Source organism: Strongylocentrotus purpuratus, unplaced genomic scaffold, assembly GCF_000002235.5.
Source record: "Strongylocentrotus purpuratus isolate Spur 01 unplaced genomic scaffold, Spur_5.0 spur5_scaffold_9, whole genome shotgun sequence".
In the NCBI taxonomy this organism is placed as follows: Eukaryota; Metazoa; Echinodermata; class Echinoidea; order Camarodonta; family Strongylocentrotidae; genus Strongylocentrotus; species Strongylocentrotus purpuratus.
In genome coordinates, this window is record NW_022145615.1 from 7,244,891 (window position 1) to 7,260,066 (window position 15,176).

At 37.4% G+C, this 15,176-nt stretch overlaps 1 protein-coding gene and 1 non-coding gene across 2 annotated transcripts; one reads left to right on the top strand and one right to left on the bottom strand.

Moving 5' to 3' along the window:
• Positions 1 to 227: 227 nt before the first annotated feature.
• TRNAC-GCA lies at positions 228 to 299 on the bottom strand. The gene has a single exon. It is a non-coding gene; the product is annotated as a tRNA-Cys (tRNA).
• A 6,120-nt stretch (positions 300 to 6,419) lies between these two features.
• On the top strand, positions 6,420 to 14,744 carry LOC100890814. The gene is made up of 5 exons (XM_030977293.1): positions 6,420 to 7,970; positions 9,232 to 9,484; positions 10,034 to 10,105; positions 10,834 to 10,982; positions 11,755 to 14,744. The coding sequence occupies exons 1-5, from the start codon at positions 7,347 to 7,349 to the stop codon at positions 11,989 to 11,991; spliced, it is 1,335 nt and encodes a 444-aa protein (XP_030833153.1). The 5' UTR covers positions 6,420 to 7,346; the 3' UTR covers positions 11,992 to 14,744.
• The last annotated feature ends 432 nt before the right edge of the window (positions 14,745 to 15,176 follow it).

Below are 15,176 nucleotides of genomic sequence, written 5' to 3' on the forward strand. Positions count from 1 at the left end.
GAAGAAGAAGAAGAAGAAGAAGAAGAAGAAAAAGAAGAAAAAGAATGAGAACAAGAAAAAGAAGAAGACCTACATTTTATTTCCTGCTGCATACATTCCTGAATTGTATTGAGAAATATAAATAACGAATTATATTGTAATTTTGTTCATTTGTCATAAGAAACTCTCTGTTAATAAATATGTTCAGTTCGCTCAAGCTAAGATTATGGAAGACTAAAAAGTAAACTAGGGGGCACCCGGGTTCGAACCGGGGACCTCTCGATCTGCAATCGAATGCTTCACCACTAAGCTATACCCCCTTCGATTGATAATGGATAGATAAATAATCCTTTTAACAATATCTAAATATTGCAACTTATTTTTTAGAAATTGCAGTTGGAAATTGGCTGATGAAACCTGTTAGCAATATTATGAGAAAATACTGAAACGATGACAGAACTAAATTGAACAGCGCCATCTACAGCGTCTCTTTTATGTTGTCCTCCTATCGCTAGAGACACCACGACTCTGCTTTGGAACCGTTTTCAATAATTTTTATCACATAACATTAATTTAAAGAGAAGGTTGAGTTCTGGGAAGAGTTGAAAAATAATTTGTGAGCGTTATCATTCTTATTATGCAAGTGTGGAAGAACATCAGATAAGACATGTTTCCTGAAAAGCATGGCTCTTCAAATGCCTTCATATTCTAAATATGTCATGTAATATCGTAAAACTCGGGGGGTAGGATTTTTACGCCACGTGTTCGTGTAGTCCCATATACATGTTTCTGTGTACAGTGTTTGGAAATTTACCAAGACTTGGCCAAATTTCTTATCATTTTGATGATTCCAGAACCTTGCAATACACATAAATTCGTATATGCTAGATGATCAACCTTTTCTGGTCGATTCCACACCGTTTCTTTCACAATGCAATCGCATGACCAGAACTCAACTTCATCTTTAACACTACATTTTCAAATAATTTACCATAATTCAACCTACAATAAAACTTTCACAGAAGAATAAAAAAAGAAAAGAAAATGTTATTGGCCTATAGTTTAAAAAGCAATCCAACCCTTGTAATAAGTTCATTTTAGTGAAAGCAGAAAAATCTGAGAAACATAATGACGAAAGTTTGAAAAAAAAATCAGACCAAAGTAATGAAAGTTTGAATGAGATCGGACAAAAAACAAGTATTCTATGAACTTTTTCAAAGTTGCAATCACCATAGGTATTGGCTATTCAAATCGGCTCAATCGGTAATGTCTCTGTGATGAAGTGGCGGACAATTTCCCCATTTATTCCAACACACAAAATGACTCTAGATGGTCTTTTCTTTTTAGACCACCTGTGATAACATTCTCTCCATAATTTGTTGAGTTGTACCCCAAGGAAGAATGCACTTGGGAGAGAACAGAAATAAGTAATATTTTGTACACGACAAACGGAAGAATTATCCCTCACTACGTCATAATCCACTGACATAATTATTGTCAATTTGAGATTCGCATAGCTGTAGTGATATCTCATATTTCAAACTTACAAAACTTTCTTATTATTGTTCCGATTTATTTCAGACTTTATCTTTTTTTTTTCCTGCTTTCATTCAAATGAACTTATTACAAGGGGTGGATTGCCATTTAATTGCTTTACGCGTGGTGCCTTGTGTTGTGTGAAAAGGGACCAACGCAAAGATCAGCATTCTAAAAAAAGCTCTCAATAATTGATATATATCAGATATGTATTTTATTGTTAGAAAAACTTTGAAAAGACTGCGACAGTTATTGAAATGTTTCGGTCGAAAAAAGGAAGCAACCACGTAAAACGTTCAGTAAACACATACTTCCGTTCAGTTCGTCAATATGACCCTGCAAAGATTGTCAACCCTATACAGATCCGTAGTGGAAATATGATTTGGATGCATGGAGTCCCTAAATATATTTTCTGATGTTCACATCCATCCCCGTCGCTGCCCACTATATCTTTCCTTTCTTCGGTGACTCGGTGATGATGACTTGGTGACATTTCCCCTCCTCCTTCTCCTTCTTCTTCTTCTCTTTCTTTATTATCTGTTTTAATTATTATATGTATTGTAAATAAAGTTTTACTTTCAAAAGTCAAAAAGTCTTCTTCTTTCCTTCTTCTTCTTTTTCTTCTTCTTCTTCTTCTTCTTCTTCTTCTTTCCCTTCTTCTTCTTCTTCTTCTTCTTCTTTCCCTTCTTCTTCTTTTTCTTGTTCTTGTTCTTGTTCTTCTTCTTTCCCTTCTTCTTCTTCTTCTTCCTCTTATTCTTCTTCTTCTTCCTCTTCTTCTTCTTCTTCTTCTTCTTCCTCTTCTTCTTCTTCTTCTTCTTCTTCTTCTTCTTCTTCTTTCCTTCTTCTTCTTCTTCTTCCTCTTCTTCCTCTTATTCTTCTTCCTCTTCTTCTTCTTCTACTTCTTCTTCTTTCCCTTCTTCTTCTTCTTCTTCCTCTTCTTCTTCTTCTTCTTCTTCTTCTTCTTCTTCTTTCCCTTCTTCTTCTTCTTCTTCTTCTTCCTCTTCTTCTTCTTCTTCTTCTTCTTCTTTTTCTTTCCTTCTTCTTCTTCTTCTTCTTCTTCTTTTTCTTTCCCTTCTTCTTCTTCTTCTTCTTCTTCTTCTTCTTCTTCTTCTTCCTCTTCTTCTTCTTCTTCTTCTTCTTCTTCTTCTTCTTCTTCTTCTTCTTCCCTTCTTCTTCTTCTTCTTCCTCTTATTCTTCTTCTTCTTCCTCTTCTTCTTCTTCTTCTTCTTCTTCTTCTTTCCCTTCTTCTTCTTCTTCTTCTTCTTCTTCTTCTTCTTCTTCTTCTTCCTCTTCTTCTTCTTCTTCTTCTTCTTCTTCTTCTTCTTCTTCTTCTTCTTTCCCTTCTTCTTCTTCTTCTTCTTCTTTCCCTTCTTCTTCTTCTTCTTTCCCTTCTTCTTCTTCTTCTCCTTCTTCTTCTTCTTCTTCTTCTTCTCTTTCTTCTTCTTCTTCTTCATCTTCTTCTTCTTCTTCTTCTTCTTCTTCTTCTTCTTCTTCTTCTCTTTCTTCCTCTCCTTCTTCTTCTTCTTCTTCTTCTTCTCCTTCTTTTTCTTCTTCTTCTTCTTCTTCTTCTTCTTCTTCTTCTTCTTCTTCTTCTTCTTCTTCTCTTTCTTCTTCTTCTTCTTCATCTTCTTCTTCTTCTTCTTCTTCTTCTTCTTCTTCTTCTTCTTCTTCTTCTCTTTCTTCCTCTCCTTCTTCTTCTTCTTCTTCTTCTTCTTCTTCTCCTTCTTTTTCTTCTTCTTCTTCTTCTTCTTCTTCTTCTTCTTCTTCTTCTTCTTCTTCTTATTCTTCTTCTTCTTCTTATTCTTCTTCTTCTTCTTATTCTTCTTCTTCTGTCTATTTTGTCTCTCCATCCCTCACCTTCTCTCAGTGTTCCCATTCTTTGTCTCCCCCTCACTCTCTCGGTGCCTCCTTTCGGGGTTCCCATTCTGTGCATGTTTCTCAAGACGTAAGTTTGTATTTTTGTCTCTGAATCTCTCCAATTCTCTTCCCTTCTTCCCTTGCTCTGTGTCTCTCTTTCATTATATTTTCCAACCGCACCCTTTCTCTTTTTCTATTTCTATCGGGTTGTCTCTCTCTCTCTCTCTCTCTCTCTCTCTCTCTCTCTCCCTCTCTCTATCTTACTCTTGCTCTCTGCACCCCTCTCCACCTTCCTATCCCCCTTCAATATCATGCATTGCCTAATAATATGTACCAGCCTGTTTGTCTTTTAGCTTAAATAATGATAATTATATTCATAAGTCACAATGCTATCGGAGATATACGTTTTAATCGATTGGATACAAATGGGGATTGGGCACTACACGTCGATGTTCATTCAATGCACAGTTTGGTTTTAAAATACTCACGAATTGATCTAAGGCTACCAATAACAAACTGCCTTTCCTTTCTTTGCGCGAGATAACAATCATTCGACTTCTCAGTCCACTGAATCAGAGAGATATATCTTTCCACAAAGCATGAATGAATGATTGAATGAAAACGGGACAGTCCCTGCTTTAACTCGATATGATTGTTCGTTGGTTGTAGAACTATTAAATGATAACAAGTGATTGTAAGCGCAATGATTGTGAAATGACAGTTGAGTTCACAGTGCATGGAGCTCTAATATACACGAACTATATCAAAAGTATAGCCAAACAAGACTGACAATTTAATGGTATTTTTTCTTCTAAAATGAGGGCCAAACTCGCAAAATCCTTTGTTATTAATGTCATGCCATCATAATTATTCAGGCGACTTTGTACCTCCTGTTTACTCCTGTGGCTCATATCATAATTACAATGTGCTACAAGGCCTTATTAAGTAGGGGCGAAGTTCACATGACTTTTGCAGTCGTTAAATACGCATGATAGAGTACTGTTGCAGTATTACCCGTACCCCATCAACACCCAGCCCTGTACTGAACAAGAAGAAGCTGGCAATAACTGACATGGCTCGGTGGTGGAGCAGTGGTCTCGTAACCGGCAGGTCCCGAATTCGAAACCAAGTCGATGCGCTAGTGCCCTTTGGTAAGACATTCATTTGACCAAGTCCATCGGAAAGGATGTAAAGCCTTTGGTTTACTGTTTGCTTAACTTTCCAGCATGCACAAGTTTTTTTAGCAATGAAAAATAAACCATCCAATTATCCCTCAAAAATATCAATTTTACTAAAACCATGAAACCATGAAATTTTATGGTAGTAGACATGGTAGGCGCCCCTTTGGAAGGAAATGCGTGTTGAAGAAACCTGTCTATAAAGGCCATCTTTCTTCAGTGACCACTTTCTGTGTTTCTCTTTGGTGACCTTAATAGACAGATTTGACTGTATATCCACTACACATGGGTGATGTCAATGACTAAAATAGCTTTAAAGCACAGAAAATTTTAAAAGATAAATCAGGTTGCAAAGTACATCATCATGAATAAGTTACAAAGGCCGTCGAACTTTCTAGCGAGCTCATTGTGAAGTTACTTTCCATTTTCAAGGGAAAAAGGAAAGATAAAACAAAACCGTGACGTAATATTTTACGGAAAATAACGAGAGAAAAAAAAGTATTTTTAGCAAGCAAAAATTCAAAACGATACTAGATAGATAGATAGATAGATAGATATATGGTTTTATTCAAGTACTGATTAAAAAGTCCGAAGACTAAATAAGTCAGTTTACAATATAAAATGCATAACAATAAAAATAACAAGGTACAAAACACATGGATAAATTAAATCATTAATAAGTAAAAAAATATAATAAGTATATAAGTATATAATAATAAGTAAATAAATAATTATATACAATGACCATAAATAATTATATATAATACGACAGAGAGTGAAAGGACTTGGAATTCAAATTAAAAACAAATTAAAACAGCTTTGAGAGATCACAATACTAATATTTGACATAATCATTATGCAATAATTAATTAACAGTTAAAATTCACAATGGCGAACATAATGGGGCATAACTAAGAAGTTGAATTCAGAAGTTGTATAAAGTAAGGAATGGGAGAAAGCATGCGTCTTTGAGTAGAGTTCCGAAGATTGCGACCTGTGATTGATTCTCTACTTTGTGGCAAGAGATGGCCACTAGCGATCAAAAAGTGCAAAGATAAAACCGAAGTATAGTCCAGGTAATGTGTTGATGAGGTGGGGTGGGAGGGGGGGGGGGGGGGGGTGCCCGGAAATATCTTTTATAATGCCGTCGAAGTATATGCCTAATCACGAAAATGTTGTGTGTGGACAGGGAGAGTGTAACTAGTGTAACTAACTGGGCGGGGCTTAACGTGACCTCGAGCGAAAGGAGACCAGACTGTAGAGTTTCAGGATTACTTTCTTCTGTTTATGGACATCCTTGAATTTATACGATGATTATTTATATGACGTTTCTTGTGTGTGGACACTTTGAAATTTAGACTATGATTCTTTATACGACGTTTCGTTATAGAGTTTCGGGATAAATTGTTTTGTGTGTGGACACGCTGAGAGAACAACAAGTAGAATGATAGAGAGATAGAAGGAAAGATAGAACAACGAGAAGAGACGGTAGTAAGGGGTGAGGAAAATAGTAAGAGGGGGTAGAGATAAACGTTAGTGAGAGAAGGGGGACGTGAGCGAGAGAGAGAGAGAGAGAGAGAGAGAGAGAGAGAGAGAGAGAGAGATAGGATGGGAGAGGGAGGGATAGAGAGAGAGAGAGAGAGACAGAGAGAGAGAGAGAGAGAGAGAGAGAGAGAGAGAGAGAGAGAGTGAATAATAGGCCAATTATCAAAATGACGAAGCTAAATTCCAGGGTAGTTCGGTCGTAACAAATAAATATGAACACAATAATACCTCCCACGACATGCAAAGCCCATTTTCAATGCGGTTAGGCTAAAGAAAAGAAAAAAAAAGAGGGAAACAAAAATTGTAGGACTTTGCCCTCTACATAATATAGAGATATCTCTTCCGTGTATCAAGGTATGATCCGATAATAAACGACAATCGAGCTAACACAGTCATTTGCGGTAATGTATACGAATAATTCTGAGATTCGTTTCTTTGTTTGTCATGTTTCGGACGAAATCTCTCGTTGGCGCACCTAGGGGGAAAAAAAACCTCTATGCTCAGACGCGTGCTGTCAAAAGCTGAAATTCGAAAGGCAACTACGACCATAATGTTTTTGTCTGGAAGTTGATGTCTTCTGTAGTAATGACAGGTGACCGGTTATTGCCTACCTGTAAACTCAATTGTGTAATTATTGGTATACAGGCGTCTGGATCAACTTGGGTTTTTTTTTATCGGAAGTTGTTGATTGCGTCCAATGACCGGACCTGGTATGCTTGTCGGAAGTATACCTGTACTTTAGTGGATATTGTGTGATTAAAATAAACGTTTAGCGATAATGACAGGAAAGGGAACCGGACAGACGTGACGTGGAAATAAAAGTGTCAATTGTTTTCTTTCATTTGGTTTTTTTTCAGAAGCACAGATTCATGGTGGATATGGCTCAAGAGGAAAATACATGCACGTGCTCAACACGTTTAGTGGTAGGATGTTCGAGAGTTGTAGGCTTACATAGCGCACACCGTGGTGGATTGATATAGGTCCACACAATGCTCATGGTTGACGGGAAGAGTGAGAGGGAATGCGAGATCTTCTGATCACTGAAATTGTGCCACCGACATTATGAATCACTTGCGAATCAGTGCTGCCCATACATCGGTAATAAACCTCTTCATCACTCCACATGCCAGTTCTGTCATGCCGGTTTAACATTTGCTATAAAATCTAGTGTTGCAGCCGCTAGAACCGGCCGTGCAGAGCGTTAACCGGTTTTAGTTCAGAGACCTTACAAAGAGTGTGATATACATCAGGATGAAGCCTCCTTTAGATACCTACCAGCATCCCTTCAAGTCTTCGGCCAGGAGATTGCCAGACATAGCAGAGATCCCCAGTCAGGATCAACATGACCAATACGTCCCCTGCAGATGCTACGGGTTCACCGAACACTGTCCGATGGGAGATCATCAGGACTCGAAGACCACATCTTCAAGCGCGTCAAGAGCACCTAACAGAACTTCACTGATGCCTCTGGGCCACTATCACATCAGTAAGACCCACACCAGGACACATGCTAGAGGAGCAGCGAAATTTGTCTTGACACTCATTGTTGTTGGTGTTCTTATTGCGGTCGTGTCAGCCATGGCTTACAGGGTGGCTTCGTTGAGTAACACCCAAGCACATCTCCTGGAACGGGTGACATTATTAGAACACAGACTGGCCGAAGTTGACGAGGCTTGTGAGTGTGGGAGGGGGGCAACTAAAGGGGAACGTGGACAGAAAAACCTCAGTAACGGGGAAAGACGAAATAACAAGTTCGCTTTTATTATGACACAAGGTCATGCAAAACTCTTAGAAGGAGAAACAGAGCCGAAGCCGGTTGAAGACCTGAATCCACTGCATGAACTGAAAGAGGTTCTTGATACAGTAACACCAGAGGTAAGATCACTGATACAAATTATGTACAGAAGATTTTGCCTATGACATGTATTGTTGACAGGGCTTAGTTGAATTGAATTGAATTGAATTTGAATTAATTTAAAACACCACGTCACAATAATGACAGTACATGTGAACAATATCATACAATGCAAATAATGATGCTGATACATAAAAAAAGAGTAATGTTGATTGAACAGTAATGGTTTTAAAACGATGTTTAGATACAGATCTGCATACTATTAAATGTACAAAAGATATACATGTAAAAATATGTATAACTAATATTTAGATGAAATTGTTAATGTGAACTAGAAGTTAGCACAAGTGCTAGTCGAGCCTAGTTCCATGATTTGGAAATGCTCTTCAGAATTTGATTATAAATTTTATACCAATAATCAAATAGTCATTTTAAGTATTTTTGTTAGAGTGAAATTGTAGAACGAAATGACTTTTACCATTTGTAATTCGCAGCCCCCAAAAAGAAGTAAATAATAACGTATCATTTATGTTTAATTATACATATAATGATGATTAAGTCATTATTACTTACAAGGTTTTGATAACAGACATAATTATATTAAGCTATTTCAATCATGCATGTAAAACAAATTTCGTAGTCCATGCAATTATCGACCTCATCACCCCGTTACATTAATAGCATAGCTTAGACGTTGCTATTCAAGCCGGCAAAGCGTAAGCACAATTTGCATTAGACGAGACGAAATTAACTAAAGAATACCTACTTAGATCCATTTGGCACTATGTAAATAGTTATGAAAGCCATGAAAAGATATTTCACGATGTTCACCGGATAAACAAATAAAAATGAGAAAATTTACATATTACGAGGGCGTTGAACGATGAGTAATGTTTTTATTAAATCAATATGTATTAGCATGCTAAGTGGAAGATTTTCAAATATGGATTTTATAGGTATATACTGTAAGAGACAAATGCTGACATGTTATCACTGCAATCGTATTTGTTCATAAAGATTTAGGTACATTACCATAACTATTGGCCTGCTGAAAGAAAAGAAGAAAAGACAAAAACCTTCATTTATTAGTCAGTTAATTTACCCTCATTTTCAAATATGGATTTCATAGGTATATTAGAGACAAATGCTGAAATTGTATCACTGCAATCGTATTTGTTCATAAAGATTAAGGTACATTTATACCATAATTATTGACCTGCTGATTAAAAGTAGAAAACCAAAAGATTTAATGAGTATTCAATAACTTTACACTCATTTAAGATTCATCCGAAAGTCCTGATCAGACTCGAGGAGGCAAGGAGCACCTTGGCACCACCGCAAACACGAGACCCTGCGAGCACCAACCCCGCATCATTAGATGACACACGCGCACCTCCGAAAAGGATGCCTGTCATATCACAACACAGCGAGAGAACGGGCAGGTTTAAAAGAGGTAATAGAAGAAAGGGGAGACCCCGTGATGCACAGGAGGAGACACCAAGGGCAAGAGCTGCCCCGCGACCAGGAGACTCGGGTATGACGTCATCGTTCATTCTTATTCTTTCCTTTCCAATTTTATTCGCAGCCTTTATTAATTGTTTGATGTTAAGAGTTATACATTATTTATCTAAACATTTGAATAATCCTAGATTGACGTATATTTTTGCCTTGCATCAGTTGTCATTGTGACTCGAAAAGTCTTACATGCAATGACGATATGTCTGTCTGTGTCTATATCTATGTCTCTTTTCCGCTGTATGTCTGTCTGTCTGTCTCTTCTTCTCACCATCATGCCTCTCCCACTTCCATCTGTGTATCAGTCTGTCAGTCTCTGTCTCTATGTCTCTCCCTCCCACTTTGTCCGTCTGTGTGTCAGTATGTCTGTCTCGATCTCTATATATCTCCTTCCCTTCTCTCTCCTTCGCTGCCTGTATGTTTGTCTGTTTCTTTCTTCTTCAGATAATATTCTCAAATTGTAATTAGAATTATGCCCTTATCTCTGTAGTCTATAGACTACAGTTATATATAACTTCTTATTCATTAATTTATCTCTATATATTTAATCTTGTTGTTCTAATTTCAGAAAGTAATTCTACCGAGATAAAAGGCGTCCATTTCCAAGCCAATCTCAATCGCACTACCACAATCGGCGTAGGTGAGGGTACGAATTGTTTTATTTGCTTCAGAAGGAGTTCTGCATGCAATTATAATCTAAACTTATCATCCATAAACACATTATTCATCAATAAGAAATAAATCATGTAGAAATGCTGTATGGAAGCTGTATGAAATTGGATAGTACAAAGTGTAAGTTACGATATGATAGGAAAGATACATGTAGCTAGATAGGTGGATACTTAGATAGATTGATAGATAGGTCGACAGAAAGACAGATAGTCAGACAGACAGATAGATAGATACATAGATAGACAGATTGATAGATAGATATATCATGCAGATGTGGACAGATGAAATGTTTGGTATTGTTTGTTTGTAATGATAACAATTGGCTTAAAAATATAAACAATTATCTCGGTCAAGGTATTCATATCAAATGTTCATACAGTATGTGCACCATCTCCTTTTTGAGCATTTGATGTCTGGCATTACCCATGCATGCATTTTCTTAAATTTACAAGGGCTTTCATAAGATTGAGGTTAGTGTTACGATTATGTTATGAGTAAGGTGTAGGTTAATATTTGGCAGAGTGTTGTTCCTGAGTTGAAAGAAGAGCATTATTTTGTTTTCATCGTTGTGCAATCCAAAAATGACATTTAGTTGAAACTGTTTCCGCCGTTCATCTCATTTAACGAAATAAGACGACGTCATGCTTTTTGACAATCTTGCATTTTCTTCCTTCTCCCTTTTCCACTTTCAAAAAGCTGGCTGGGTCCCTTACTGGGCTCTCTCATCATCTATACTGAATGCCGGCTCCTCTGACCGCATGGATGAAATCAAGAGCGAGTTTCGGCTATCAGCACGAGGTAATGTGACGGTACGCACTCCAGGGCTTTACTACGTCTATAGCCAGGTAATTATTTTCATTTGCTTCATTTTTGAGCAATGATATAACATTTTCCACACTTCCTAAGTCACACGTTCATATCACTTCCTTCTTTAAAAAATACGTTTCCCACAAGACACAAGTACTCAAAGCCTTCCCGAGACCTCATAATAGACAGTCGTAAGTATGGGCATCAATGCATCATGCTATTTCAATAAAAAGGGGAGGGGGCAAAGGAACGGCCCCTCCTCCTTTCTCCCTCCTGAGAGTAGTTTAAATGGTTCCTATTCTACCTTTCAAGTCCTCTTGATGAAATTAGTATCTTGTTATTGAAATGTTGAACATTTATCGATGTTTTATTTATTTATTTTATTGTTTTTTATCTATCAATTCTTTTACATTTGTTTTTTTTTCTGAGGGGGAGAAATTTACCTGTACTAACCCTGAACATTTTTGTTTTCCATTTAAGAAGTTAGTCAATGAATACAGATGAGTAACTTATAATTATGTTAAACTGCTTGGGATGATGATGGTGATGATGACGATGACGATGGTAATGATGATAAAATGACGACTATGTAGGTAATGAGGATGACGATGGTGATGATTGTGGTGATGACGGCGGCGGCGACGACGATGATGATAGTGGTGATGATGGTGGTGATGCTGATGGTGATTCCGATGATGATGACGATGATGATAATGATGATTTCTCCCCACAACGTGTTCCAAATGACCGTTGTTGTCGGCAGAGGGGCAAACAAGTAAAACATTTTTTCCTCGTCATCTCACCATACAGATGATGTACTACGACCCGAACGAGTACATCGGTCATAGCATCGTGATCGACGGTGTCGAGGCTTTCACCTGCATTGCCCCGATCGCGGGGCAGACGAGCAAGTACAAGACGTGCTTCATCGGCGGGCTCGTCTACATTCCACCCCGGGCCAAGGTCGGTATCAAGATGCTTTACGCTCCTCGTCGCGTCTGCCTCTTCGAAGATACCAGTTATTTCGGCATGTTTAGAGTTACTTGATGATTAAACCAGGGTAACTCCATTTTTCTTTGTTTTAAAGAGGGGTCCACGTTGAGAGAGCCCCTCTCTAATTCTTGAAGCACGAGTCTAGCCCAGGGCTGCTCCAATCCTGCCACTGATGTGTTGTTTAGTGGCGGTTATTTTACCTGACTGCAAAGAAAGCATAATGCTTGTTAGTAAGCAACCAGAGGACCGACGGCTTTAGGTCCACTCCAAGGGACCAAGTTGTCCGTCCTGATGATGTGAAGGTCTTATTGGGCTATTACAGAAGGAGAAACCAAGTGCAGAATCAGTTCTTCCGTTTTAGTGAAGGACTTCTTTAGCAATTGCCTTATTTGTATGCATCATTTTGTTAACCTTTGACAGGTACGAGACCGATGACTTTACGTCATTTCCGAGGGCATAGGTTGATGCAGCTTAAAGCCTGTAACCCGCGTTACTATAGCTCTAATTTGGTTTCAAGATCACCTTGTTCACTTAACTATTCAAAAGAGGAGGCTGTAATGCAATGCGAACACTTTTCGACATCTTTCACTGAACTATGTTATGTCATGCATTATGGAATGAAGTCGAAAATACATTTTTTTATCCACTGACGAGTTTGATTTAAGGAGACGGCGAAATTGGAAATACTTAGATGAAGTTTTAAGTTTATGGGGCATAAGATGAATGAATGATAATTCATGTGGATGTGTCGCGATCTGAGAAATACGCACCAGTCATCACTTTTCATTCAATAGGATTGAGTAATTGCATGCACATGAAAACAAGTTACCCATAGTGCACGTGCAGCAAATGTTTGTATTGGGTTAATGTGGATAGATGGCCGCCTAGCCAAAATCTAGATTTTAATTTTGTTTTATGATTTCTTTTATTTTTTTTCAAACAGTAGTCGTACAAATCAAATCAAAGTAAATACACATTACATCATTCAGAAGTTAATTCGTACATTTACCTTTTCATCCAAAACGGTGAACAGAAGAACAATCTTCAAAATATACATACTTTGTTAATTTTTGTTTTTGATAAAACAATTCCTTTTCTCGTCTGCAATGGATATCAAATTCGTTTTGCCACATAAATAAAGATAAAGCATAATATTTTTCAATTTCCAAGAGAGGGGAATATAACTACCAGATTCACAGATTTCGAATTAAATGTTGTCTTCACGAGGTTCATGTGTCCGTTGCGCTATACGGTGAGGAGTTGTTACAGACATCATTTTTTTCTCAGACTTCAAATTCATTTCATTTCGTAAAGGGAAGTCCCTGTCTTTAAACTTTGCATCATATAAAACAAAATGAGAATTACTGAAGATAAACATAAGCATTTTGGTGTAAGCGTGTATGTCCATTGATAAGATTTATCAATAAATTCATGTGACGTTACATTTGCCTAAGTGTGTCATGCAAGCAAATCAATCACACCGGCAAATTATTGTAAGAACCATTTTTAACGTCAATTTTATTCTCAACAATGCTTACAATTATTTCAATTGACTGATAATTCAACCTAAATATATTTTTTGAATAAAACATCATTACGTTCGTATAATTAATGTTCATGTTACAAGATGTTATTTTGGTATTTGCATTAAAACAAAAAATACAAGCGCTTCTTAGTATACAACGCCCTTGGTTGCATATTTATGTTTACATAGTAATCGTGGACTTGCCTTTGCTAATATTATCTGTGCAAAAGGTCACGGTCATTATACATGTAATTGTGTGGTGTTTGAGGTATCTATTGGGTTGCGTGATTCTATTCATAGATTTAGTTTGAGAAACGCTGAAGCATTTTCTCAGTACCCACCAGTATGCACTGCCATTGTCTAGCTGTAGATCCCTTTCTTGTGTTTAAACAAAATTCTGTGGATTAACAGCATACCGTGATTAGGTCTAGACCCATTTTTCGTACTTTTAAAGCCGATGTGTCGCTACAATATTTTGAAGTGGGATACGCGTGGAATAAACTTGGCAAAATGTTTGCAGAAAATCCCACCCACTTCCAAAGTAAGGTCCTTCGACTTCAAATTTTATTGATAGTGACCATGGATTAGCTGACAAAAATCTCAAACAGAGACCAAAAAAAAAGAGATCCTATAGCTCCCTATGAGGGCAGCACAATTGATTAAGAGAGTTTGGCCAACCCGGTTCGAGTTAGGCAAGCTTAAACAAAAAAGAGGATACGCCATGTTGTAACCAACTGACCTAACTACTTAAAGATGCCCGAACTCTTCTAATCAATGGCACAGGAATAGGATAAAGCATCACACCCTCTAGCGACGCGGCAGAAGGACATTTTATGCCAGTTGCGCACATTTCTGTGGTTGCACACGAGGCGTCATTCGTGTCAATTGCGTCACTGGCTGCGCTAATAAATCGTATGGAGGTTATTAATGGATGTGCCTATGGTTTCACACAGCGTCTGCACCGTTCCTTTTGTATTCGCTTTCTGTACGATATCACTCGGCCAGTGACGCATCAAAGACTTGCGCAGGGCATTGATACAGTCTGCGTCAGCACATAGCACTTCTTGTTCAACGAGCATATACACGATACACAATCAAGAATCAATTTCTTGATTCCCAAAAAATGGGAACATCTTAAGGTAAACATGGATAATATGCAAGAAAATGCAAGGGATGAGGAAAGGGGGGGGGGGGCCTGCCCGGTTCACAGCTGTGTGTGATTGACCGGTCTCGACTGCCATAGACTGCCCACGTCTTCTTGTATCGTTTTTTTTTGTTTTTGTTTTTTGTTTGTTTGTTTTGTTTTCTGTTTTTGTTTTGTGTTTGTTGTTGCTGGTTTTGTTTTTAACGGGGGTAGGGGATATAACAAACTTTATTCATTCGATATAACTAGGTTGATTGTAGTCTGTACTTTGTTCCAAAATTATAATATGTAATAGGGATACTATAGTACTGCAGAACAAAATATAGAGGGGGGGGGGGTTATAACAATATTAATTCATTCAATATAATTGAGATTACTGTATTTTGTACTCTGTAATTGGTTTCAATATGTTATATATTACAATTTGTATGAATTAATATTATTTATTGAGTGAATACAATAAAGAATATTACAAAACAAATTTTTTTTAAAAGAATAAATGGGTTAGCTTTAGGAGAACTGTTATGCGTGTAATATTATGTACATTTACATTCATGTAGGTGTGTTGTT